The 25,697-nt window shown below is 53.6% G+C and overlaps 1 protein-coding gene across 1 annotated transcript; it reads left to right on the top strand.

Moving 5' to 3' along the window:
- The first annotated feature begins 1,323 nt into the window (after window positions 1–1,323).
- LOC119089370 (cytoplasmic aconitate hydratase) lies at window positions 1,324–23,720 on the top strand. Its single transcript, XM_037212040.1, has 17 exons — window positions 1,324–1,412; window positions 3,163–3,258; window positions 8,245–8,414; window positions 8,684–8,829; window positions 10,164–10,233; window positions 11,061–11,384; window positions 11,905–12,076; window positions 13,071–13,288; window positions 13,810–13,969; window positions 14,551–14,771; window positions 15,296–15,452; window positions 17,105–17,230; window positions 19,014–19,120; window positions 20,842–20,978; window positions 21,983–22,253; window positions 22,548–22,739; window positions 23,081–23,720. The coding sequence occupies exons 1-17, from the start codon at window positions 1,397–1,399 to the stop codon at window positions 23,189–23,191; spliced, it is 2,694 nt and encodes an 897-aa protein (XP_037067935.1). The 5' UTR covers window positions 1,324–1,396; the 3' UTR covers window positions 23,192–23,720.
- The last annotated feature ends 1,977 nt before the right edge of the window (window positions 23,721–25,697 follow it).

The raw sequence follows: 25,697 nt of genomic DNA, 5'->3' as shown, positions 1-25,697 counted from the left end.
CTTCGGGCCCTCAAATTGGGCCCTTAATCGTAGGTCCCGAGGGGCCCTCGGAACCCAACGGAGGGGGGGGGGCGGCGCATGCCCTCCCCCCTGTGCCCCCAGCCTGCCTGCGCTGTTGCTCGTCCACTCGTTGGCTACGACTTAGTGTTAGCTACAGGGCTGAACCTGTGCGGTCTACGGAGACTATCACGCCTGGCGTCGAGGTTTTTTGCTTAGATTTGCTAGCACGCCTGCTGAAAACTTCGTTATATAATTTGTATCACTTATAAATTATGACTGAATGTTGAGCATTTCCCAGCCAACATGACTTGGCCATGTAAACGCAAATTGTTAATCCATTTCAATCTATGTTCGCGCGGTTTTAAAATTTGTGTGCAGCCCAGAAAGGATTATGAAGAAGCTTCTATGTTCTACGGGTTTAGAGAAAGACCACTGTACCATTGTAAAACGAAGAGCTCCGGTGATTTATCCCATGTAGTAGTCTTACGCATAACTGCTTCGTTTGATTGACCACAAAATTTAGGCAGAACTGATCTCGCGGTAGGTTCGGCTTCTATGCCAGTTACAGAGGGTAAAAATGAGCAAATATAAAAACATGCCTTCATTAAGAACTGAACTATATTCGGTGATATTTGCTTTGGGGAGGAGGCTTTCATTATCAGACTCTTTGTCGACCCTACGTCCTCCCTTGCCGAGGCTCTGGCTGCGTGCCTATACTTAAATATGGAAGCCCATCGGTTTGGGGGCCTTCGTCAACTCTCTCCCCCACCCTCCGATCCCAAATTCGGATACTCCGCCCCTGCCAGGTGGGCCCCATATGGGTTCCGGTTTGGGCCCATATGGGCCCCAGGTGGGCTGTTCATGCAGGACCCAGGTGGGCGCCCACGACATGTCCACATGGGACCGAAATGGGCAGCCCTGATGGCCCCATATGACTGTCCATCACGGATCTACATGGGTTCCAGTTGGTTATGCTGTCTGGGGCCTTAAAGAGAGAAAAGTCGGCTCCCATTTTTCAGAGTTGTGAGAGCTGCGTCTATGTTATAGCAAGGCCAACCGAAATGAAAAGGAAATTCGTCCTTGCTACCGCCTGAAAGGAACACAGTTCATGTTCACTCGTTCGCACTTCGAACTTCGATCTTTATTCAAGGTTTCATACTTTGGCGGTCCTATTCCTTTTCAATTGGCTGCTAGTTTATTACGCTGCCTCACATATCTACCAGATATGCTTCCTACTATGCCAGCTGACTGAAAAGACTCATCCGATTTCTCATTTTTTGGACAGAACCTTGGAAAATATTGTGCAGCAGTCGAGCGCCTCGCGGGAGCGTGGGTGGGCACCAGCTACGAGTGGGCTCGGGGGTTCCTGTCTCGTGTGTAAGATTCCGCGACAGTGATGGAACTGGCGACCGGTGAGTATTCTGCCATCATCCTTCCCCAATTACGTATCCGCTGACACGCTGCAGTTTTGATACTGCACGTATTGTTCAAAGTGTGCTGGGTTACTGGTAACACCCCGACATGCTTTGGAGTTATTCTAAATGGGTGCTCAATTAGCTGCGAAGGCTCGTGCCGTTGCGAAAACATTTATTTCTTTGAATATTTTCCATCTGGTCGAGCGGCGCCTTAGTTGTTCACTGCCATGGGCCAGATGGTATTTGGCAGTGCTGAGCAAAAATGTTGCTACGGACAGTCGCGCACAGTTGAATGTGTGGGACCGTCTGTTGTTTTTTACAGGGCCACAAATGATGAAATTGCATCATCTTTATTGTGTTGTCATGTTCCACATCTTCGTACCTGGGACTTTTAAGATATTTGGTTGTTGCCCAAGTGCTTTAATTGACTTGTGCTAAGCTAAGGTGGCAATTCCATTTGTTGTTTGTGTGCTTATAGGATGGATGAATAGTTGAAATATAGACTGTGTGTATACGCTGTTCAAAATGAAGGGTGACACACTGGGCCTATACACCCTTGAAGATGGAGGGTGTCTATGCACTGGGCTCATACACTCTCAAGAATCTTTCAGACAGTCAAATGTGTCAACATTCAGGGACTGCCAGTCTTGCAGGGAAGTGGGTGCAAACATGTGAAATCTGGGGCAAAACTTTGGCTCAATGTGGGCTATATGCATCATGTGCTGGGGATGATTCTACTCATAACAAATTATGGGATGACTGATTGGCATCTAGGGTGCTTGGATGGTTAGAGTATCCAGCCAGGCCTCCAGGCTTTGGGTCCCCATATCAGATTTAGGGCACTCCCATTTGATGTTTTTTGTGGTCACCTTCAAGGTTAGAATTGGTCATTTTCATGCCATGACAGACAGTTTGGTATTGACAGTGTAGTTCCACAAATCAAGTGTGTTGGGGGGTGGGGGGGGGGGGGGGGCAGAAAAGTGGAGAATAAGAAAAGCATTCCCTAGAAAGTTGATGTAACAAGCAAGGGTCTCCCCACATTTGGCCTACTTCCTTCTCCCAGGAGCTCAAATAAGGGGGGGACTTCTCAAGGACATGAGAACTATGGCAATGTTTAGTAACAAGGACTTGAGCTTGGTCTTTCTTTTAAGATAGGTGTGACATTATCACCATTTATGTCACCATTCAAATGTATTGGGATAAGGGGTACATTATCATCATTTACGTCACCCTTTGAATGTAATGGGCTAAGGGGCATGCGTATTGACCAAATCACTGTTGAAGGAGTGTACTGCCACCCAGAGTGGAACTGGCTTACCCCATGGGAGCCAGTCACATTAGTCACCTCGCCACTGTGCCAGCATGCCTATTTGTGCACAATTAAGATATGCAGGAAATGGGATTCAAGTGGATGGAGACAGTTTGATGGCCATCTCTTATTTAAAGCCATCATCACCTGTTTGTTTGACTCGCAGCTCTGGTGTTTTATTATTCCAGTAAGTAAATTGTTCACCCTGAAGATTTTTGGAGGGCAAATCACCTTATAGGCTTGGTGCATAGCCTTCTCCATTTTGGAGAGTATAAGCCTGTTGCATAACCGCCTTCCGTTTTGGAGGGTGGTTAAGCCTGGTGCGTAACCACCCTCCAATTTGGAGTGTATATGTATTGCTAGAATATATTGCAGTCTTGAATGCTGCAGCATATGTTGCAATATGTGATACTTAATATGGCTGATTTTTGTTGGCAGGGGTAAACCCATATGACCATCTGCTGAAGGAGCTGACAGTGGATGAATCCACATACCATTACTATGACATCATTGCCCTGAAGGATCCAAGATACAGTAAGTGCAGTTGAAAACCACCTGGTTGAATATGAGGTGATTTCTTGTGAATAATTGGTGTACACTTGGAGGCCTGCAAGCTTTGTGCTATCTAGTTCAAATAAATTTTACAGCATTAGTGATTTATGGCTGCATTGCCACAGGATTGCAGTCAGTATATAAAGGTTAATGCAGCTGTAACATTACACATTCCATCCACCTTGGGCCAACAGTTTGTTGCCCAGACCCCTCCACATGATGTCCAGAAATACTATTGGTGATCAGTTTTAGCAACTAGGCCATCACCTCTCTGGCAATTCCATTACAGGCTGCCTGATATGTTATGTTGCCCAACCTTTGAAGAGGTGTTCCACATCTGTAAGCGGTTTTAAATTGAAATCGCCATCTTGAAATTCATTTGGTGCAGTTCACAGCAGTGCCCTTCTGAAGACCTAAACCTCTCTAGTCTTTGAGTCAGCTGCCAGCAAAGATGTGCAGACAATTTTGGGAGACTATTTGAAGGCTACCCAGGCATTTGTGACATCATGACTTTATAAGTATATTGCCTTTCAATGAGCCATGAGGTGATCAAAGCCAACAAATAAAATTGTCAAGTTGTTCATTATATAGTTTGTGTGCAGGATTTCTAACTGTAATGGCCGTCAGTTGGCTCCTAATTAATGGTGTGCATGGTGTGATAACATACCCAAAAAATGATGTAGTGAGGAGCATGTTTACTGAAAAGAAAAATTGTATTGCCTAGAGCAGTTTTCCATGTAAGTGTACCAACAGTTATAAGTGAGCTTATTGCTACTATATCTGATGTGTACTTTCATGTCTTCAGACATGAAACATTCTCTTTGATAGCTACATCCAGTGTCCAGTGCCCTGCTCATCAGAAGTTGACATGCCCCAGCAATTTGGTGCACATTTTTTGCACCAGACTGGCATCTCACTCAAGTCCGATTGCTCACACTTCCCTCCTTACAGACTGGTCCAGCTGTCCCCACCATACACCTTTGTGGGCACGAGTGCACTCCCAGTGCTATGGACAATATGGTGGAATTTTTCTGCACTGCTTTCTGTAGAATTGGTGTCTCTTTGGGAAGGAATGTGTAGAAAAGGGTGGTCACGATCCATCAGTAGAAAGCTGCGGTTAACCAACATTGCTGTTAAATATTTTTCATTTATTCATTGTCAGTGTAGCACATACAGTTATTCACTAGACTGTGTAACGATTTGCATGCGGTTTTACAGGACTTCGCATTTTAGGAAAATTGAAGTTACTCAAGATTATTCTGCCGTCCAAATCTGGGCTTAATTACCATTTTGGGAGAAGTAAGGCACTGGAAATATTTGCATCTAAAATGTGCCCAATGTCTTTTTTAAGCAAATAGGTATGTCATATGTGCCAGAACCTAAAGGTCCTCCTGAACAATCGAGGCTAGGTCCACTAAGGGGCATCCTTCGCGCCGTCTACCACCAGGTGGCGGGCGGCCTTCCCGCTCTGCGATGCGGCGGCAAGGTGCACCCGGGCAGGCTCGTAAGCGGTTGGCGGCCGGCCGGCCGGTAATTGCTGACTCCAACAACGGATTTCCCGGCAAATAAGACCATCCAAACTTTTACAAACGTAGCACGTCTTCATGTCTTGAAATGGCTGGGCTGTAGTGACCGTCTCATCGCTGCCGGGTCCATTCTCACGCATTAGGAGGCGCCACTTCAACTGTATTGCCCCAAGTCCAGCAAGGGACCTCCCTGCAGGCGAGAAGCCAGAATGGCCAAACGGCTCAGACATGGCATTTGTGCACATATGTGACACATGCAGACATTTGTCAACCATTCTATCGCCTCGGGGATTGAAGGTGCCATTATACAAGCAGTCTGGGTGACTGGCGGTTCTGGGGAGCTCCGTTGTTAGACTGGAGACAACTTTCGACCGGCCGGCCGGCTGCGAGACTGCTTGTACAATGGCATCTTCCATCCCCAAGGCGGTAGAATGGTTGACAAATGTCTCCATGAGTCACTTGTGTGCGCATATGCCACGTTTGAGCCGTTTTGGCCGTTCTGGCTTCTCGCCTGCAGGGATGTCCCTTAGTGTGCTTGGAGCAATCCCGTCGAAGTGGCGCCTCCTAATGCGTGGGGATGGGCCCGAAAGCGATGAGACGGTCGTTACAGCTCGGCCATTTTTAGACACGCAAGCGTGCTACGTTTGTAGAGCTTGGGTTGCTTGCCTCAGCGATAGGTCACTGATTGTCTGCAATGATCTGGCTTTAGTGGAAATGACATTGCAGCATAGGGATAGGGAAGTCTCAGAAAACAATGGTCCCAATGCCGGTTTTAACAGTCAACCGGATTCACTATTTTTCATGACGCAGGCCAGCAAGGTAATGGTGCTGTTCCGTGCCACTTCTTAACTAAGAGAGATGGCGATGGACGAAGAGAGGAGTGGAATTGGTCTCAATAAGAGCTTGTGATTGATGATAAGCGTTACATGGCTAGGCCAATAATTTACCCGACTGTGCCAGCCCAAATGTCAATTTATCCTGAAAATCGCACTATTTCAGCTTTACGTCACAATTTTACGAAGCTGTGCTACGTAGGAACATAAAAGGTACACAGGCGTGTGCCTTGTTTAAAACTGAGCATGTTGGCATCCAGTTGTTTTGTGTTTATGAGCATATGTTTATGATGTAGGACTCCGTCAATGTGCCGATGTCGGCCCGCCGCGCTTGATCGGCGCATTCACTGATCGCCGCCGGACAGCCCGCGTCGGCCGCTGGTCGCCACGCAGCGTTCTTAAAAAAAACCGTCACTACTCAGAAGGGGAAGTGCTGTATTTCTGTATTAATACGCGTGCGATGCATCACTCTTATGCCGTCAAAAATGTGGGCTCGATTACACGACGTGCCGGAGAGATATCACCGGTAAACTCTTGGGGAGGGACTCGCATGTCTCCCCCCCCCCCCCCCCACCACCAGGGCGACAGTTAGATCATGCCTTTCCATGCATGACCATAGTGGATAAGGGTTAGTGTTAAACTTTCTTAAGAAGTGAGGGAATATGACCCGGCACCCCCTTATGCACTGCCGCCCCTTTCCGGGCCCCAAAGTACTGACGTCATTGCCATTTGATGGTTCACGACAATATTTTGATGATAATAATGGCGTTGATTTCTGGATGTCAAAAACACCTTTTATCCTGTGTCTGAAGTTTTTTCTCCTTTTTTGGTGTGCATTTCCAGTACTTGCCTGCGTCGGCAGCCCGGCACCGGTCAAAGCCCCCGTTGAGCGTTTTTGAGCACGCCGCTGTCCAGAACAGGGTGAAGGCGGCCTTTGTTACAACCCATCACCCCTCGGCCGGTCTGAGGTTTGGCCGCCTTCTAGCCTGCTTAACTTATCGGCATGGCGAAGCTCAAAGTATCGCTGCGGAAATTCTTCTCCCATTAAGGCAGCTTGTTTCTTGGCGCTGATTCAACGGAAACCGATCAATCCATCTCGCTTTTCTGTAGGTGTAAGCCATAGTGTCACAGTATTCCACTTAAGGACCTGCTTTCTGCGTGGTGCAAGTCTCCGCGGGCATTCCTTGAATATCCGTCCGTCTAGGAATGCTGGAGAGATTAACGGGTAGGCCCTTATGCGCGCGGAAGCCGCACGCAGCGGTAACTCTCGCCCTCCCTTTGTTGTGCCTTTGAGGCATAACAGCGTAATTTTGTATCCAATCAAGCAGGATAATTGCCGCACAGATGGCAGCACTCGTGACAGCCAACTTGCTCTGAGTTCTTGGTCATGTGGCCGTGGTAAGCGTATTCTAAATTAATTAAATTTTGCACAAGTATTTTGTTGAGTGCTTAGGTCGCCAATAGCGCGAGTACATTGGTAAATGCACTTTTGAATGGTTTACAAAGCACTTTTGTGGACCAGCCCAGTGAGTAGCGACCGGAGTCCTGCGGCTCGTGCTGAAGCGGGGTGCTGCCGACGTGCGCTGTTACCTCATACCACCGCCTGTGGAGTGGTGGCGGGTAAAGGTCGAGTGCGGGTGCCGCCGGCTGCTGGCGTGCCGCGTTGTCGGGTCAGCTTACGGCCGGTACGGGCTGGAGCCGGGCGGGCGGCGCGCGTCAGAAACGTTATCGCTCGACACTTGAAGGTCGACCTCTCGAGAGATTTGCCCTACGCTTCCGTGCCCTGTTGAGAGGCATGCCGGCTCAGTAATGCCGGCTTGGGGCTTGTGCTGCATGATATCGCTGTATCCAGCAATAACGCCCTTGTCTCGCATGAAAAACTACCGAAAGCACGCACAGGACAGCGAGCCCTGGCCTGCGTGGCAGGCCTGCGACGTTCTGCGGCATTGTCATGCATGTTCTGCAATGGCAGCTGCCAGGGCGGGCAAACGGCGAGGGCACCAGCGCCATCAGTTGGCCGCGATTGCCGGCATGTGCGCAAAAAGCTAGCAATAACCCACAGCTGACCGGCGTGTGGCCGCTGTCCTCTGTCCCACCCGCGCCTAGCCCAACCGGTCTGTCCCACCCACGCCATGCTCGGCCGGCCGGTCCCGGCCCCACCCGCGTCCAGACCGGTCGGCCGGCCGGCCCTGGTCCCACCCGCGACTAGCCCTACCGGCCTGTCCCCCTGCGCCCAGACCGGCCGGTCAGTCCCACAGACGCCCAGACCGGCCGCCCGTTTCCGCCTCAATACGGTCAGATCGAACATTCTGGAAAAATTCTGATCACTGTTGTTTTGTGTTTCGTTTGTGTCGCTATCCACTGCGCATGAACGTCGTAATCATAACCACTATGATGTGTCCACCGAATGTATAAATAGAAATTCGAAACGCAGCCGACTGGCTGCTTCGAATAATTTTCACCGCTCAGTACATGGCAGAGAGGCATGGCGGCCCGTCCCTTACGGTGCGGATCATGAGGCGGTCACTCGGAGAGCCCCTTCTAATCGCATGGCGTCGTGCTGTTGCACACCTTAGGATACACTGATGATGGGTCGCACTCGTCACCAGATGCGCTGCCGTTCTCGATACGCGTGCTGCTGGAGGCGGCCGTGCGCAGCTGTGACGAGTTTCAAGTGCGCTGCGCGGACGTCAACCACATCTTGGACTGGCGCGTGCACACCGCACCCGCCGCCGCCACCGTGGAGGTGCCGTTCAAGCCGGCCCGCGTCATCCTGCAGGTGCCAGCGTGATTCGGGCTCCGCCGGGACCATTGTTGGGATGCAGGTGTTAGGCGTGGTAGTGAAAGATGTAAGTAAATGTTGAAGCACGTGGATCCCTAGCCCCCGCGAGTGCTGGTTCTGAAGATGAAGTGCTAACAGTGCGTGGTAGGAATTGGGCTATCGTGGATGCCATTTTCCACCGAAAAGGTCAGGTTCTGGGCACTGTGTTGTGTGCGGTCGGCAGTTTGTTGGGTCGTTATGACAGACCGCCGTCGTGTGCGCGGCAGGACTTCACTGGCGTGCCGGCCGTGGTGGACTTTGCCGCAATGCGGGAGGCGGTGCGGGACCTGGGCGGTGACCCGGACAAGATCAACCCCGTCTGCCCCTCCGACCTGGTCATCGACCACTCGGTCCAGGTCGACTTCACACGCACGTACGTACCGCAGAGCCGCGCGGCAGCAGGTCGTGCCTGCCACCACCTTTCGCGTGCGTACCGTGACTCAGCGGTCTGCATGTGCATGTCTTGTCCCATCAGCGAGGCACCCGCACCTGCTGTGCCCTCTCAGCGTACCGTGCGGCCTCATTGACCCACACGGCCGGCTGTGGGCCGGGCAGCGGGCTGGCCGCAGCGGGCCTTCAGCCAGCCGCGACCGACGCCGCTCAGCTGCAGCGCTGCTGTGCTGTGCTGGCCGTGCCGCCTGGTGTGGCTGCGCGGCATCGGCTCGGCACGGTGACGCCTGCCCACCTGCATTGCTGTCGTGCGGTCATGCACACGGCGGGAAGTGGAAAGGATGCGTACCGTGCCGTATCGCGGCGGTACAGGCGAAGCCATTGGTGCGTGTTTTCACGGCTGACTATATTGGCTTCCCGTTTAAGAGCCGGTACGGTCTGCAGACTTCACGAGATCAAGCCTGCCGCAATGATTGAGGGGAGCTCCCCTAACGAATGGGAGTACCCGCCCTACAGAATGTATCGTCTAATCGAAAATTAGATCAGTTGTGAAGTGAAATAATCAATATTTCTTGTGCGTTGTGACTGTGCTTCCTTAATGGCCACAACATATTGATTCATGATGAGCGTCGACATTATTTTCCCCTCAGGACTGGCGCGTTGACTTATGCAAGTCTAGTGTGGTCGATGTCAATGACTAAGTGCTGTGACAAAAATACGCTTATGCGGTAACTCGTTGCGTAACGTTGACCTTGTGCGCTCAATGCCTGGATGTAATGGTATGCGGTCATAGCTTACAGTTTTACGGAAGAATTGAAGCGAGGTATTGGTATCACGGTTGGGATAACGGGCCAAACTGTCGTCCGCGTCGACTACAACGATGGTCGGAACAATTCATCCATGCCTGCTTACAGATTGTTTAATCGCGATAGTTGGTATTGTTATCGCGCATTCACGGTGGCAGATGGATGAATAAAGCTGTTCTGACGATCTGCGCAGGCCCCTGATCTGATGCCATGGCAACAACACGTAGGCTGCTAGATCCAACATGCTGTCGCTAAAGCCATTTGCGTAGTTATCTAAACCGTCAAATGCACCCTGTACATGTCAAATGTGCTTTGCAAATTACGTAAGTTGTTCAGTGCATTTGCAAGGAGCAGTATTCACGTAGATAAGGCAGTAGAAATGACCGTATTCCTGGAAAAAAACGGGCGAATGGAGATATGGAAGGGAACCTGTATTACTGTTGTTTTGTCTACATGCTTTGCAAATGATAGCATCACACATGGCACATTTCACACTCCTGTTGTGCTCCAGGTCTGACGCTCTGAAGAAAAATCAGGCTCTGGAGTTCGAGAGAAACAAGGAACGCTTCCAGTTTTTGAAGGTTTGTGGCTACGGCGTCCCACTAGGCGTTCCTGGCCGCAGCTCGGCTGGGCTGTTTGGCCGGATTTGGGGGAGACTCAGAGCTGCCTCCGCTACTATGCAAATACCTCGTCTGTCTTTCCGTAGAACGACGACCGGCTGACTTTTGGTTTTCAGCCATGTGTTCGTTGAACTATAAAATTGCGTGGTTTATTGGGGTACTGGGACAAGCATGACTATTGTGACAAAGGAAAATGGCAACTGAATTAAGAAATGAATGTGGTAAAGCCGAAGGTGTCTAAATTCGCATGCAGCTGAGGCCATATATCAATACTTAATCGGAACCCATGACAAAGCCGAAGCCAGCTGTAAAAAATGCGATACGGTGGAAGCCGTAGCGAACGTCTTAAAATCGCACGAAGTCGAAGTCGAAACGGAAGGAACCGTGAAAAAAAATGATAAAAGCCGAAGCGGGATCCGAAGACATGGAGGAGAAGCGACAGGCTTCCTGCGCAGACGTGGTGCACACAGTCCGTCCTGGTCTAATGTAGAAGACCCAGGCCACAGTCTGCACGTTCTCACGCCATGTATGGGACCCGAATTAGTGTGTATTATTTTTCGATAATTTGTACTTGACCAGGTACCTCCTTGATACAGTGAGCACCTCATGAGGGACAGTTACACATCTGCAGTAAGGATGGCGACTGTTGCTGCTCCTCGCTGTGTGTGTGTGGAACTGAACGCCGGCTGCACCGATGTCCCGCTGGGCAGCTGTGACTCTCCGCTGGAGTCTCCGGGCCGGCCACAGGGCGTGGTCGCCCCTGACAATGTCGCCCTCTCTGCCGGCAGTGGGGCTCGCAAGCCTTCCGCAACATGCTGATCGTGCCGCCGGGCTCGGGGATCGTGCACCAAGTCAACCTGGAGTATCTGGCGCGCGTCGTGTTCGACACGGACGGCCTGCTGCGGCCCGACTCGCTGGTCGGCACCGACTCGCACACCACCATGATCAACGGGCTGGGCGTGCTGGGCTGGGGCGTGGGCGGCATCGAGGCCGAGGCCGTCATGCTGGGCCAGGCCATCAGCATGGTGCTGCCGCAAGTGGTCGGCTACCGGATCAGCGGCCGCGTCAGCCCGCTGGCCACCTCCACCGACATCGTGCTGACCATCACCAAGGTGAGCACCGCCGACCGCGGCCAGAGTATGGGGCAGGGCAGCTGCCGCTCTCAGCGGCACATCAGCCGCCCTTGGCTGCAAGAATGCAAAGTATCAGTACAAACGGGCACGCGATGTGAGTCGACCTAGCTTGAGTGATATCCGTGACTCGCAAACCCCCAAACGGCGCTGTGGGCTGAGGTGTGTAAGGTTTCGGAGTACGGTGCAGGAGAGTGTGGGGCAGTTAGGAAGTACGGAAGACATGTGGATGGCCGACTGCTTGGCCTGGTGCCGTACCCGTTGCGAAATCAATCCGTGCGTTGAGACGCTGCGGCTTCGCGGTCATAGCCTCGACAACGAGTCCTACTTCAACCTGATGCAGGCACCCAAGGCGTCCTCTTCGTTCAACCGTCGCAACTAAATCACTAACGATAATGCGAGCCGGAGCCCGAGCCGGAGCCCTAGCCCGAGCCGAGCCCGAGCCGAGCCCGAGCCCGAGCCGAGGTCACCACTGAGGGGAGTCCTTCTCCTTCTCCGGCAGCACCTGCGCCAGGTGGGCGTGGTCGGCAAGTTCGTCGAGTTTTTCGGGCCCGGCGTCAGCCAGCTGTCGATCGCCGACCGGGCCACCATTAGCAACATGTGCCCCGAGTACGGCGCCACCGTCGGCTTCTTCCCCGTCGACGCCAAAAGCATCGACTACCTGCGCCAGACGGGTGAGGCGCGCCCCGGCCGGCCCTGCCGCCGGCGCGCCGCCGACGGACTAGCAGGGCCGCTGCCGCTCACGTCTGGAGGGCAGCCGCGTCTCGGCTGGGACGGCCCTCGCAGTATTGCGAGGGAGGGCGGGAGCACCATGTAGCGCAGACCCACGGACGGGTCCGATTGATAACCTGGGAAGACAGGCAGGCTATGACACGGGGACTTCCGTCCCTCACCTTTCATGCTGTACTACGCGTCCGCAGTCTTTTGTCGCTTCTCTCTGGATGACGAGCGTAATGGCTGTGGCCAACAAAAAAGGAAGCGTTATTTGAACCACATATTTTGCACATCGGGTGATGTTTTTTCAAACATGTGATCTACTACTGACGCTCAGATGACTTCTCTTTCCGGACGAGTCTGGTTATTGATGTTCAGACCCAGCGCAGGCACCATTTGTGCCCCACCGCCGACCGAAGGTGTACAGAACATCCGGACCGTGTCCAGGCATACCTGGACGCCGCACCAGTCGGTGAACGGTCACCCCGACTGAGCGGTCTCCTCCGCCAGCGCCCTGGCCGTGCGGGTATGGCCGCCGCTGACCTCAGGCGGGGCCCCAGATCGTGAGGCGCGCCAGATCGAGGCGACCGAGGCGTGTGTGCAGGGCATGGCCGCCGCTGACCTCAGGCGGGGCCCCAGATCGTGAGGCGCGCCGGGTCGGGACGACCGAGGCATATGTGCAGGGTATGGCCGCCGCTGACCTCAGGCGGGGCCCCAGGTCGTGAGGCGCGCCGGGTCGGGACGACTGAGGCATATGTGCAGGGTATGGCCGCCGCTGACCGCAGGCGAGGCCCCAGGTCGTGAGGCGCGCCGGGTCGAGACGACCGAGGCGTGTGTGCAGGGTATGGCCGCCGCTGACCTCAGGCGGGCCCCAGATCGTGAGGCGCGCCAGATCGAGACGACCGAGGCGTGTGTGCAGGGCATGGCCGCCGCTGACCTTAGGCGGGGCCCCAGGTCGTGAGGCGCACCGGATCGAGACGACCGAGGCGTATCTGCGAGCGGTTGGCCTGTTCCGGGACTACGCGGACTCGGGCCAGGATCCGGCCTTCTCGCAGGTGCTGGAGCTCGATCTGGCTTCCGTCGTGCCCTCGCTCAGCGGACCCAAGCGGCCGCACGACCGCGTTGACGCCGCGCGCATGCGCGAAGACTTCCTGCAGTGTCTCTCCAACAAGGTGAGCTCGGCGTGACTGAAGTGTCTTGACAGCAGGCTGTAAAGTTGATGTGGGCGTGGTGTGCTAGCGCCTCATTCCTCTCTGGAACACGGACCTGGTGTGCGGACGTATCACTGGCCCCACGGTGAAGCCTGGGCTGGCGCCAGCGATCAGTCAATCGTGTCTCCCATGTCCTCTTCCGCCAGCGCCCTGGCCAGGCTTCGGCTCTGCTCTCGGTATAGATGTTCCGTGTGCTTTGCGTCCGTGGTCTGCGCCCTCTTTGTGTGGTGTGCTCTGTAGCGGTTGAGCTGCGCGTCTGGGAAACCAGAAGTAAAGGTTTCGATTCCTCGCGGTCCCCGCCACTCCCGCCAGGTTGAGAGACAGGCAACGCCATGTAGCTTCAGCAACTGAGTGTTTCGTAAAGCCCCAGTGGCATGCACCATCTGTGTATTTGTACCATGTGCCCTTTGTTCTGTGGCTCATCCACGCACTGGCGTTGTCGGTCGGGCCCTTGTGACCCTCCCCGTCGCCCCCCTGTCCAGGTGGGCTTCAAGGGATACGGCATCCCTAGCGACCGACTGGCCGACCAGCGCGAGTTCCAGTTTGACGGTCAGACGTACAGCCTCGGACACGGGTCCGTGGTTATCGCAGCCATCACCTCCTGTACTAACACCAGCAATCCGTCCGTCATGCTCGGCGCCGGTGAGTGTACCTAGTGGTGCAGGGTGCCACGTGATCAGGAGCCAAAGTGGATTTGAGGGGTGCGCTGGACTTGGAGACGGATCATTGTGCATGGTGTATACATATATATATATATATATATATATATATATATATATATATATATATATATACATGCCATATTACAGCATTATGAATCTGCCAATGTGTCATTTTGAATCAGTCAGAATCACCGCGAAGCAGCATTTCCCAGTAGTCACTTGGGGTGACTGGTTCAGAATATGTTGATTTGGTGTCACATTTGCAGCTGCTGTGACCGGGGCCATCACGATAAAGGCCTCGCTACACATCGATTTGCAGCCGGACCCAACCGCAGGTGTTTGCCCTGGCTGAGACAGGTGCCATGCTCTCTTTTGGACTAGCTAGGGATTATGTGCAATGCCTCACCAGGCAAAAGTGAAGCAGCGTCCAGCACCACACAGGGCCCTCTAATAGAGAGAATGGCAGCGCCAGACGGCTGGTCCTATGCCCAGCAGGTCGGCCGCGTGGTCGTGTGAGTGAGTGTGAGTGTGAGTCGTCGTGACCCTGCTCCCGGTGGGCAGGCATCCTGGCAAAGAAGGCGGTGGAGCGCGGCCTGACGGTGCCGCCCTGGATCAAGACCTCGCTCTCGCCCGGCTCCGGGGTCGTGTCGCACTACCTGGAGGACAGCGGCGTGCTGCCCTTCCTGCAGCAGCTGGGCTTCGACGTGGTCGGCTATGGCTGCATGACATGCATCGGCAACAGTGGCCCGCTGCCCGAGCCGGTGGCAGAGGCCATCGAGAAGGTGCGACGCGCCGGCAGCTGGCTGCAGGGCCGCACGACCGATACACTTCAAGCTAATGCACGACTCTCTTCCGGCTTGTTGGGCGGGCAAGGCTGTGGATAGGACATTTTAACATATATAATGTTGTTAGGCAGGTAATTGACTCCCTACCTCCCTGTGCCCCATCAGCCTGCGAGGGGAGAATGCTGACCGTGCACTGTCCTCTGGGTAACCACCTGTCTTGCTGCCACGCGTGCAAGAGCTCAGATGGAATATGTTTTCACCCGATTCTAAACGCCTTAAAAAGCTGGATCCTCGCCTTCCGGGCGTACTAGCAAGCCTGGAAGGCAGAAGATAATCGCTATTTCTAGTTTAAAATCAATCCCAGATCGTCATCTAATGGCAATGTGTATTTGATAGCGTTAAGTTGTCCTATCTTTTTATCAGCTGGACAGTTTTGGCGAGGGTCTGTGGTGGTGTGCCGTCTGGCGCCGTCTCTGACCGACTGGCCCCGCGTCCCGCGCCTGCTCTCCCCCGCCCTGCAGGGAGACCTGGTGTGCTGCGGAGTGCTGTCGGGAAACCGGAACTTCGAGGGCCGAATCCACCCGCAGTCGCGCGCCAACTACCTGGCCTCGCCGCCGCTCGTCATCGCCTACGCGCTGGCCGGCCGCGTGGACATCGACTTCGAGACCACGCCCATTGGTCAGCCAGGAGATGTGGGGATGCCCATTGGTGAACCCGGCCTATGTGGGGCACGGCCATTGGCCACCCGAGGGATGTGGGGCACGGCCATTGGTCAGCCGGGGGATGTGGGGGATGCCCATTGGTCAGCCGGGGCGATGCGGGGGCGCCCATTGGTCAGCCGGAGGATGTGGAGATGCCCATTGGTCAGCCGGGGTGATTTTGTGGTGTTGAGCGGAGGAAGGGGAGGAGCTCTGATGTCTTAGAATTTGTTTATATGGATTGGCGAAAAGTCACATTCTTAAAGCGGTAATGTGTGCCGTCTCTCGTGCCCTAGTTTCCCTCTGGTCTCGTCGGCCCCCTCCCCCGATAAGCTCTGTGCTCTGGGTGCTCTGTGTTAAATGGCAATGTCTACTCCCTGCGGTTTGTAACTCTGTGCGCACAGAAATAGCTGTGTTGAGTGTCTATGCCAGGTGGTTGAAAGTGACTTTAAAGGGATTGGACCTATGAAGAGTTAAATGCCTGTAATGTTACGTCATGATTTACTTGATACTTCATGCATCATTCCTTTTGATAGGATTTTGTTTATGGCCCACATTGATTGTGCAAAGTTTCGAACTGCCTCACTGGGAGGCGAGTGCCACACGGTAGTGCTGCTTTCACTATGTCTGTGTATTGGTTCATGGGCTTACACAAGACTGGAAAATGTAAAGTAAAACGGAAGAACAGCACTCTAGTGGTAATTTGATGGATGTCCGAGATTTGTGGATGTTAAAGACCACTTCATCTGAATTTCCCAGCCATTCAGTCAAATCAGGAAACTTGACCTACCGTCCCTTTGTTGTTGTGGCCATAGAACGTTCAGAAGTCGGCAGAGAAACGATAATGTCATTCTTCTCACACCCTGTTTGTGTTAGATCTGTTACCGGTGTAGCTTTGCGCGCGGATATCGTCGGCTTAGCGATGCAAGACCCGTTTCCCGTGGAGGAGATCGTTCAGTGCACTTTACGGGCTACGACGGAGCTTGTAACAACGATCAAACAGTGCAGCAGCTGTATCAAGCTGCGGCGAGCTATCTATAGCGACCCATTGTGAGAATTCGGTCGTAGGATGGGTCGTATTTGGTATTCGGTTCATCCTGAGGATGTCACTTGTTTCGCTACAATATATTTGGACTCGAGGCATCAATCACTCCATGTGCCAGTGGCGGTACAAAGGTGACGCTCCTGATGACGGTGTCGGTTTACCTGTTGTGTATGCCCTTAAATAAAGGTGACGGGGCTGGGTTGACCGAGGTCACGCCTCCGCTGACCTCTGCTGCCGGTCTCCACAGGCAGCTCCGTGAGCGGCTGGGTCGGCTGAGGTCACGCCGCCGCTGACCCCCGCTGCCGGTCTCCACAGACAGCTCTGGGGGCGTCTGCGTTGGCTGAGGTGACGCCACCGCTGACCCCTGCTGCCGGTCTCCACAGGCAGCTCCGTGAGCGGCTGGGTCGGCTGAGGTCACGCCGCCGCTGACCCCCGCTGCCGGTCTCCACAGGCAGCTCCGTGAGCGGCTGGGTCGGCTGAGGTCACGCCGCCGCTGACCCCTGCTGCCGGTCTCCACAGGCAGCTCCGTGAGCGGCTGGGTCGGCTGAGGTCACGCCGCCGCTGACCCCCGCTGCCGGTCTCCACAGGTAGCTCTGAGAGCGGCGACGTGTACCTGCGCGACATCTGGCCCTCGCGCCAGGAGATCCAGCAGCTGGAGGCCCAGTGCGTCATCCCGGCCATGTTCACGCAAGTCTACTCCAAGATCACCGAAGGTTCGTACCGGCCGGGTATCCTGTCCCTGTGCGTGGATTTCCACTGGCACCACTGGAAGCGCCGGCGCGAGAGGCCGCCACACTAGTGACCAAAGCCACCATACATCTTCAGGGGGGATCTGACGTGCGTGGAGGTCCGATTGGTGGCTTATGTCGAGGACTAAACTCACCACATGGGGTTGTGCCGGCTGTGCACTTTTTTGCGCCATAAAGGGTGCTGTTGCTGTGTTCGAAACGACTGCTCTTCACTGGTGTGTAAGCACTGCTGAACCCTGGTGCGAACACGTCCGCGTATTCAGCTGTTGGCATATTGCTGTCATGGTATACCCAGTGGGAATCTCTATCATGACATTTAGACCTTTCCTTTGTAGACATTCCCATGCAAATCCTGAAGCGTTATTGCTGCGTGTAGTGTTGGCCAGTTGCATTGCGGCAACCGTTCGCTGGGCAGCCTACTGCCTTCTCGTCCGTCTCCGACAAATGGCGTGTTAAGCCGCGGAGCGTGCGGAAGAGAGGCCTTCACCTCTTGCTTCCAGGCCACATTGCGTAAAGCATGCATATCTAGTGCCACTTTGAAGTGTTGTGAGACGTCTCAATGGTATTAGATATCTGGCATAAGGACTCCAATGTAAATGACCAAAAAAATGTCAACGAGGCTTTTCAGCTAGGCGCGCTTGTCCTTTTCTAGCATCCTTACGCTTTAAAGGTGATATTTTAAAACCGAACACCCCGTATTTTATGACTTACGCACAGCATTTCCTAAACACCAATGCATTTAACCCGTAACGGCGTATAAGTAGGAACTGCTCGTGAAGTTTGAGTCAAAACCTGTTGATTGGATTGATTTCAGGGAGCATCGCCCACGCTAAGCAGTGCCTGTGACCTCTGTCCGCCCTCCCCCTCCCCCCATGCGATCGTAAAATAACGGGTCAGCGGCAGCATTTGGTGGCAAAATCAGGGCAAATAACGACAGCTAAACCGGCGCGAAGCTATCCAGCTACGGGTGGGTGAGATGAAAGGCGGCCGTTCTCAGCAGCCGAGCTGTCTTGACGTACTTGAAATAGCACCTGAGCAATGATTTGTTAAAGGATGTACACACCATCATTAGTATGCCACTAACATTGCTTCGGTTCCAATAAACGCGTTTGTTGGTGGGCACCAGCGAATGGCAGGTCTGGTGAGGAATCTTAAGGTCATGGTTGACCCGGTGGAGGTAGGATAGGTCTCTCCGGAAGCTCGCTATCTAGCAGACCGTCTCGGAACAAGGGTCCCTCTGAAAAAGTAGCCTAAATCTCAGTTTGTTTTTTGGTTTGGTTGTGAGTTGAGGATGTATCTCGGCGGAATCAGCACGGCTCGGTATCTTCTGTATCTGGCCAGATTCCTCATGACTGGAGACAGCTTCTCCGTGGCGATGGTCTGTATCCGCCATTACTGACAGCTCCGCTAGCGCCGCTCACGCGGGCGCGGCGCGATTCGTCTGGGTTGAGGCGCCGGTGGGAACCGCGTGGCATTGCCTGACGCTCGCAGTAATGCTTCGTTTAGTGCAGATGCCTGGAAGAGGGGCCTCAAATTTTGCTCACGCTCTATTGGAAATGTCAGAGAGCTTGTTCGTTAGCTGTACCGTGCACGTACAAAAAAAGGTTTTTCGCCCACAGCGTTGTGTATAACCCGCCCGTAAATGAGTGCACAGAACATGTGTAGTGTGGTTAGCTTTGACTGCTTTTGAACGATATGTCGTTCGGTGGCAGCATTGCTTTGTGTGACGCGCTGTCTTCCAATGCAGGGAATGACAACTGGAACGCTTTGGAGACGCCAGAGAGCAAACTGTATCCGTGGGACGGCAACTCCACCTACATCAAGCTGCCGCCCTTCTTCCAGAACATGACCAAGGTGATGAGTGACCCATTACTGCTGGGACGCTAGAGAGGGCTGATGGCGACTCCCGCCAACACGTCTCGCCCGCTCCTCCGGGCGTTGAGATCTCCGTTTGGCGCGCAGAGCGCTGAGCGCGTTGTTGTATTGCGATTCAATTTATGTATTACAAACTATATATTCAAGACCCGTCTTCAACGATTGAGCGCAGATTCAACGTATGAGTTTGTGTTTTAATTGATTCATTGTCGTTTTACATCTCAGGTCAGCAGTTCGGCTCTGATTCAAATACGAGTTTTAGTGCGTAAACCGATTCGGCATCGATTCATCCCACGTTCAACAATTGTGCTGCTTTGAATAGTTTCCTGTTGATAGATTATGCAATCACGGGCGGTCCAATTATTTAAGCTTACCTTGTTATTACAGGCTGCAGAAATCAGTCAAGTGTAGGCAGGATTTTCAATGTTGAGACGAGTTTCTCTTGATTTGAAGAGTTTTTTTTTTAAATTTAAGTTAGTTTTTAAATTTCTGGGCCGAATCAGGCAGGCTTGCATTGGTTGGGTCATGACTCGCTGAGGCCTGCCTGCGCTTGGGTGGCCGGTTAAATGTCCTCTCGGGTGGGGGAGGTCAGTTTGGCCCCCTGAGATCTCAAGGGTTAAGGTCGCTAGAGACATCAAATGCACAGGGTCGGTCAGGCTGTGTGCGGACTCACTTTTGAAATTCACTCACTTGTGTTAAAATTCACGTGTTATAGGTCATTGACCTTCGGGTCAAAGGAGGCCAAACAATGTCAAATTTAAGATTGGGTTCCTAAGTGGCCCCCAGACCTCCTCATGCATCCGTTTTGAACTTAAATACTCGCACTGAGCAGCGGGTCACTGGTGTTGATTTTAGGTCAGTGACCTTGTATCTTGAGAAGGCCACGATGTGACCTACTTAGGCGTGTCGGCCTCCGTTCCAGAAAGTTACCTGTGGTGCCGCAATCTTTGAGAAGTGTCCCGGCCTATCGCACCGCTGGGGAAGATGTCCTGGACGTGTGGAACGATGTGGCAATTAGCCGCCGTGCGTCTTTCCCACGGTTTATTACTTTGCGTTCATAAAGAAAGACCCCACTCTCCGTCCGTTAGAATCGGGGCATGGCCCAGTGCGTCCGGTGGCCCATATCTCGGCCGCCTATTCGGTCCTGACAGCGGGCCACCGACGAAGTGACCCCCATGGACATCCCGCAGCGGGTCGCGCTTGGCGTAGACTAATCGCTTGGTGACTACAGCTCATATAGAGCCTTGAATAGGCCTTTTCTGGTCTAGCAATCCTGGGCCTTTAGACGCTGTGAGCACTGCGCTGACAGTTTGGTGGAGCGTTTGATCCCCGCCAGTGAAATTCAGACATGATGCTGATTATTCTACAGAAAAACAAACAATTGTCTACCATGATTAAAACCATTTCGCCTTCTTGTTGACTGCATGATTTGATCAGATTTTTCGAAAAGCCTGCAATTCAAGTCACAAATCCCGATCTATTGTCATGGGAAATAATCGATTGGCGTGGGAATCACGTGAGAATGATGCAGTCCTGGGATCGTCGACCGATTCGGTGGTACCGCCACCCTCGAAATATACCATAATTGCGTCATATTATCCAGTTTTTGCGAGGACTGGACTTCGGCATCTTCAGACAATTGAGCCTTGCAGGCGGAACTCCCGTCCGCCTACCACTGACATTTAGCCCGCCGTCGCCAGGAGCTGCCGGCGCCCGTGAAGATCGAGGAGGCGCACGCCCTCCTGTTTCTCGGAGACTCCGTCACTACGGACCACATCTCACCGGCCGGCAGCATCGCCCGAAACAGCGCGGCCGCTCGCTACCTGGCGGCGCGTGGGTGAGTCACAGTTTCTCAACTCTTCACTGTCGCGACACAGGTATACTTACAAGCAAAATTGGCCTTCTCGATATGAAGTGACTTCGATTCGGTGACCTTTTAGGCGTGGGAGGAGAGGCTTTCACCAATAAGGAGTCCTTCATTACCCCCCCCCCCCCGCCCCCCCCCCGCGGGCTATTATCCAGACTGGCCGCACCCCTGGTTTTCTGGCAAAGGATCCAGACATGTTTATTTTACATCGTGTGCCACTTCCAACCATGGTTCCAGAGGTAGGTGTATTTTACGTTGGCGTACTAATGGGGCAGATATGAATGGAGTTAGTAAAAATGGATGTTTGTGATTGGTGCAGCGGACAGCGTACGCTTCCAGGGGGATTAGAATTGGAAGTTTTAAGGTGTGCTTCACTGGACCATGTGGTGCGTGGCTGATACATACGTGCTCTGAAAACGCAACCGTCCAGCGAACTTGACATGAAAGTAAAGCATTTCTGTCAAAGAGCACTCCGAAAGAAGCAGCTGTACGTAGATAAAAAGACGCCATTGTGGAAAAATAAGAGCCGTGTTGCGCTATTTCGTTGAATTTGCGTGATAGCGACCTGATCTTTGTAATATATTTCTTTGAAGAGACTAGCTCCCGCGCGCGGACATTTTATTCAATTGATGCATGGAAAACATACGCACATGTCGAGAAAAGCCCCCCCCCCCCGCCCCCCAGTTAAAAATACTACTTTCATAGTGGTGAGGAGGGAGTGCGATGGCGTTTACCCCATCGGCGCGAATATAGCTTTTGTCTTTTCAGAAGTATTTCAAGAAACTGGTTTACCGCCCAAATTGGACGCAGCCAATTGAAGTAAGGAGTAAAAAAGGTTACATAGTCCCTTTGTGAAAGTAGCAGCATTGTGATGGGCCATTAGCACCGTTTTTCTGACAGCGACACTCTGGGTGGCTCCCCTCATGCTGGCACAGTGTGTCTGCCCTCCGGCGAACACCCCGCTTTGCCGGCAGCCTGACTCCGCGCGAGTTCAACTCGTACGGCTCGCGGCGCGGCAACGACGCCGTGATGGCGCGCGGCACGTTCGCCAACATCCGGCTGGTGAACCGGCTCATGGAGAAGCCGGGTCCGCGCACGCTGCACCTGCCCTCGGGCGAGGCCATGGACGTGTTCGACGCCGCCGAGCGGTACCGCGCCGAAGGCCGGCCGCTCATCATCCTGGCCGGCAAGGACTACGGTTCCGGCTCGTCCCGCGACTGGGCCGCCAAAGGGCCGTTCCTCATGGTCAGTCGGCTGCCGGGGGCCGGGCTCAGTCGGGCATAGGATCGCTACGGAGAATAGTGACGGCTCAGGAACGTTGATTTCGTTTACGTCGCATTTCATTCCGTAGAATGGCAGGATGGTCACTTACTGATGGTCACTGCCGGAGCGATATCATGTTTCGTGTCGTGTCTCGCGGTTGTGGCGTTTGCGTTCACATGCGCACGGCTGTGTACCATGCTGTCCATGGCACCTCGTTCAGCGCCGCCTGCCTAACCCGGCCTCTGCCGAGCCTCGCCTGACACCACCCTCCCACAGGGCGTACGGGCTGTCATCGCCGAGACGTACGAACGCATCCACCGCAGCAACCTGGTGGGCATGGGTATCGTGCCGCTGCAATTCCGGTCCGGTCAGACGGCCGACTCGCTCGGCCTCAGCGGCCGCGAGACCATCACAGTCCGGCTGCCGCCGGCCGACCAGCTGGCGCCCGGCATGGACATCCCTGTCGAGGTAAGGCACGCCGGGCGGAGGCGTCTGAAGATCTGACCCGATGGCCGGGCCGACTGGCGGCGCGTCGGCCTGGTGGGGCCAGCAGCGTCACGACCTGGTGCGCCAGCTACCGCAGACAGGGCGGGTGCGGTGGCTTTTGCGGCAACGATTGCTGCTGCGAGCGTGTGCTTTGTCTGTGCTCCCGCCGCGTGGGGTCCGCTTTGTGTGCAAGGTATAAAACTGGCAAGTGCTACCGTCCACGGACCAGCAGCTTTTGTCAGGACCACAGCGATGGGGGCACATGACGCATGTGCCTTCGCGTACTTGTCTGTGCTCACGTGGTTGTTGGTTTTCCCTGGCAGACCGGCGACGGCAAGACGTTCCATGTGGTGCTGCGGTTCGACACGGAGGTGGAGCTAACGTATCACCGCCACGGCGGCATTCTCAACTACATGGTGCGCCGAATGCTGTAGCGGCCCTGGCCGGCCACTGGCAGTTCAAGCCCGGCCATTGAGCATCCGCTGCGCTCAGCCGTGAGGGACCACGGCCGGCAATGTAGAGACAGGGGCCTTGCACCGCCCCAGCCACCTCTGGTACGGTGGTCAGCGGTGACGACGCGGGCGTCCATTTCGGTCCGCTGGTCATCTGACTCGAGGGTGTAGGATTCTGATTAGCGTGCGTGGGCGAGGGTCGGGTTGCGGAGTGCGAGATGGCGCGAAGAGGGGTACGGTGAATGGTCAATGCGAAACCTTCCTTTTGATTCGAGTGTTTGCCAGCAAGATGGCGTGTGCTTTCGTACCAGAAATGCATTCCGCCGTGAGAAGTTGTGGTGATGCTGTCGAGCTAGTTAGTTCTGTTGACCGCGTATTCTCGTGATTCTCGGTGCGTGCCTCCCGTGATACGAAAATGCTTCGTACTATTTTATATTGGATAAGCGACCGGTGCATCTCAATCGGTCTGCCGGAGCATCTATGGTTGAACGCAATACATGGTGATTGCAGAGCGCTGCGGTCTGGAGCAAAGCTGTTTACGGATTGGGGTATCCATAGATGTGGGATCAGTCCAAGGATTGGGCTAGACCGTACTGGATCTTGAACAGGCACGGGGGCCGCGGATTAGGATTTGAGAACAGGCCAGAGGATAACTGACATTCTAAACATGACAGGGCGTCTTTTAAGGAAAAATCGCGCCGAGAAATCAGTGTCCGTGTCTTACGCCGACCTGGTTGTTAGATAATGCTTTCTCCGAATTAATTGTGTCCCATTAGCGAAAACACTGTTGCGAGGGGTGTGTTTCGTACCATTGCGTTGGCCCATCCAGACGTGAAGGGGTTGACCATTAGTACGGAGGTCGTTAACTCAGAGCGCGAAAGCGGGGGAATGAGGCTTTTAAAGCTGATTGTTGAATACAAGACAGGGTATTTTCTGGTAACACCAAGGGCGGACAAAGAAGGGGCCCATCAGAACGGTCATTTCGCAAATAACACGATACATACCTATTAATATAACCAATACTTCGCCCGCGCTTAAGTAGCAAAGCAGCCAGTCCCCCCCCCCCCCATATCCCCATACATATCGAAGACGCGCTGAGATCGTCGCGGCGCATTTTCAGAAGTGCTGCGAGTCAGAGAAAGGCAGGACGTCGTGGCGTCCTTTGACGCATCACCAGTGTTGACCTCACGTTTCAGCTGACGAACCCAGTGGGGCCATCCTTGCATCTTCGTCCACACGCCTCTATTTCAGCACTGCGGCTACCTGAGACGTGCTGAAAAAACTTGCTGATTTGCACTCGACACACCTCCCGATGCCGGAGGGAAGGTACCGCGGTAGTCGAACTCCGCAACTCTGGTTTCCCAGACGCTCGGCTTAACCTAGCGGATGGATAAGCGGAGCGCGCCAGCTGCGGGATGAGTAGTATATGGCACCTTAAATAGGCGTCGGAAAGGAGCGGCCGATAGAGCCGGGTCAAGGCTTCCGGTGTTCTTCATTGCGCCAGGTGTGCACTAATAATGCGCATGATACCAGATATACGCCATAAAGCTAAATGAAGCATTCTGGGTAACAGAAATGCAAAAATGCAATGATGATCCGACGGGACCACGACCGTCTTGTATATTGTGTGTAATTGTGCCCACGCCTAACGATAGAGGACCAACGAACAGTTAGGGCACGCAGGCACGCTGAACCTGTTTCCAATGATGACATTATTATTTCGGGGAATATACCATCAAATAAGGAGCGAGCCAGGACCAAACATGCTGTCATTTTTAATCGGACATGTTTGAATGAAAACCTGCTTCCAAGCATCACTTATGGATGCACGTGTGTATGCTTCCCCTATATGCAAAAGTTGTAAATAACGGCATATCTGATTCGAACAACACATTGCACCACAAATATCCTGTCATTTACGACACTTTAGTATGTGTGTTGGCGCATATTTGGAAGTGATGCGCCGCCCCCTCATCTTCAATGCCAGTTTTAGGTGTCATAAGGTGCCCGTTTCGCAACTGGTGTGCCCCGCATACCAATCCGCCGGGTCAAGCTGTTCATCTGGAAAATCGGAGGCACGGGGTTCGATTACTCGCGACACCTGCCCCTCCTGCATCGGAAAGGTGTGTCAAATACAACTATACACTATGATATATATATATATATAGAGAGAGAGAGAGAGAGAGAGAGCGAGAGCGAGAGCGAGAGCGAGAGCGAGAGAGAGAGAGAGAGAGAGAGAGAGAGAGAGAGAGAGAGAGAGAGAGAGAGAGAGAGAGAGAGAGAGAGAGAGAGAGAGAGAGAGAGAGAGAGAGAGAGAGAGAGAGAGAGAGAGAGAGAGAGAGAGAGAGAGAGAGAGAGAGAGAGAGAGAGAGAGAGAGAGAGAGAGAGAGAGAGAGAGAGAGAGAGAGAGAGAGAGAGAGAGAGAGAGAGAGAGAGAGAGAGAGAGAGAGAGAGAGAGAGAGAGAGAGAGAGAGAGAGAGAGAGAGAG

The sequence above is a fragment of the Pollicipes pollicipes genome, unplaced genomic scaffold (assembly GCF_011947565.3).
Source record: "Pollicipes pollicipes isolate AB1234 unplaced genomic scaffold, Ppol_2.1 Scaffold_3087;HRSCAF=3621_pilon_pilon_pilon, whole genome shotgun sequence".
Classification (NCBI taxonomy): Eukaryota; Metazoa; Arthropoda; class Thecostraca; order Pollicipedomorpha; family Pollicipedidae; genus Pollicipes; species Pollicipes pollicipes.
This window is presented reverse-complemented; position numbering and strand designations above follow the sequence as displayed.

Excerpts from the sequence above, each read along its gene's own strand:
- LOC119089370 (XM_037212040.1), top strand. Across the intron at positions 12,077-13,070 it reads CGACTACCTGCGCCAGACGG|GTCGTGAGGCGCACCGGATC; the intron begins GTGAGGCGCGCC and ends GCGGGGCCCCAG. Across the intron at positions 15,453-17,104 it reads CTTCGAGACCACGCCCATTG|GTAGCTCTGAGAGCGGCGAC; the intron begins GTCAGCCAGGAG and ends CGGTCTCCACAG.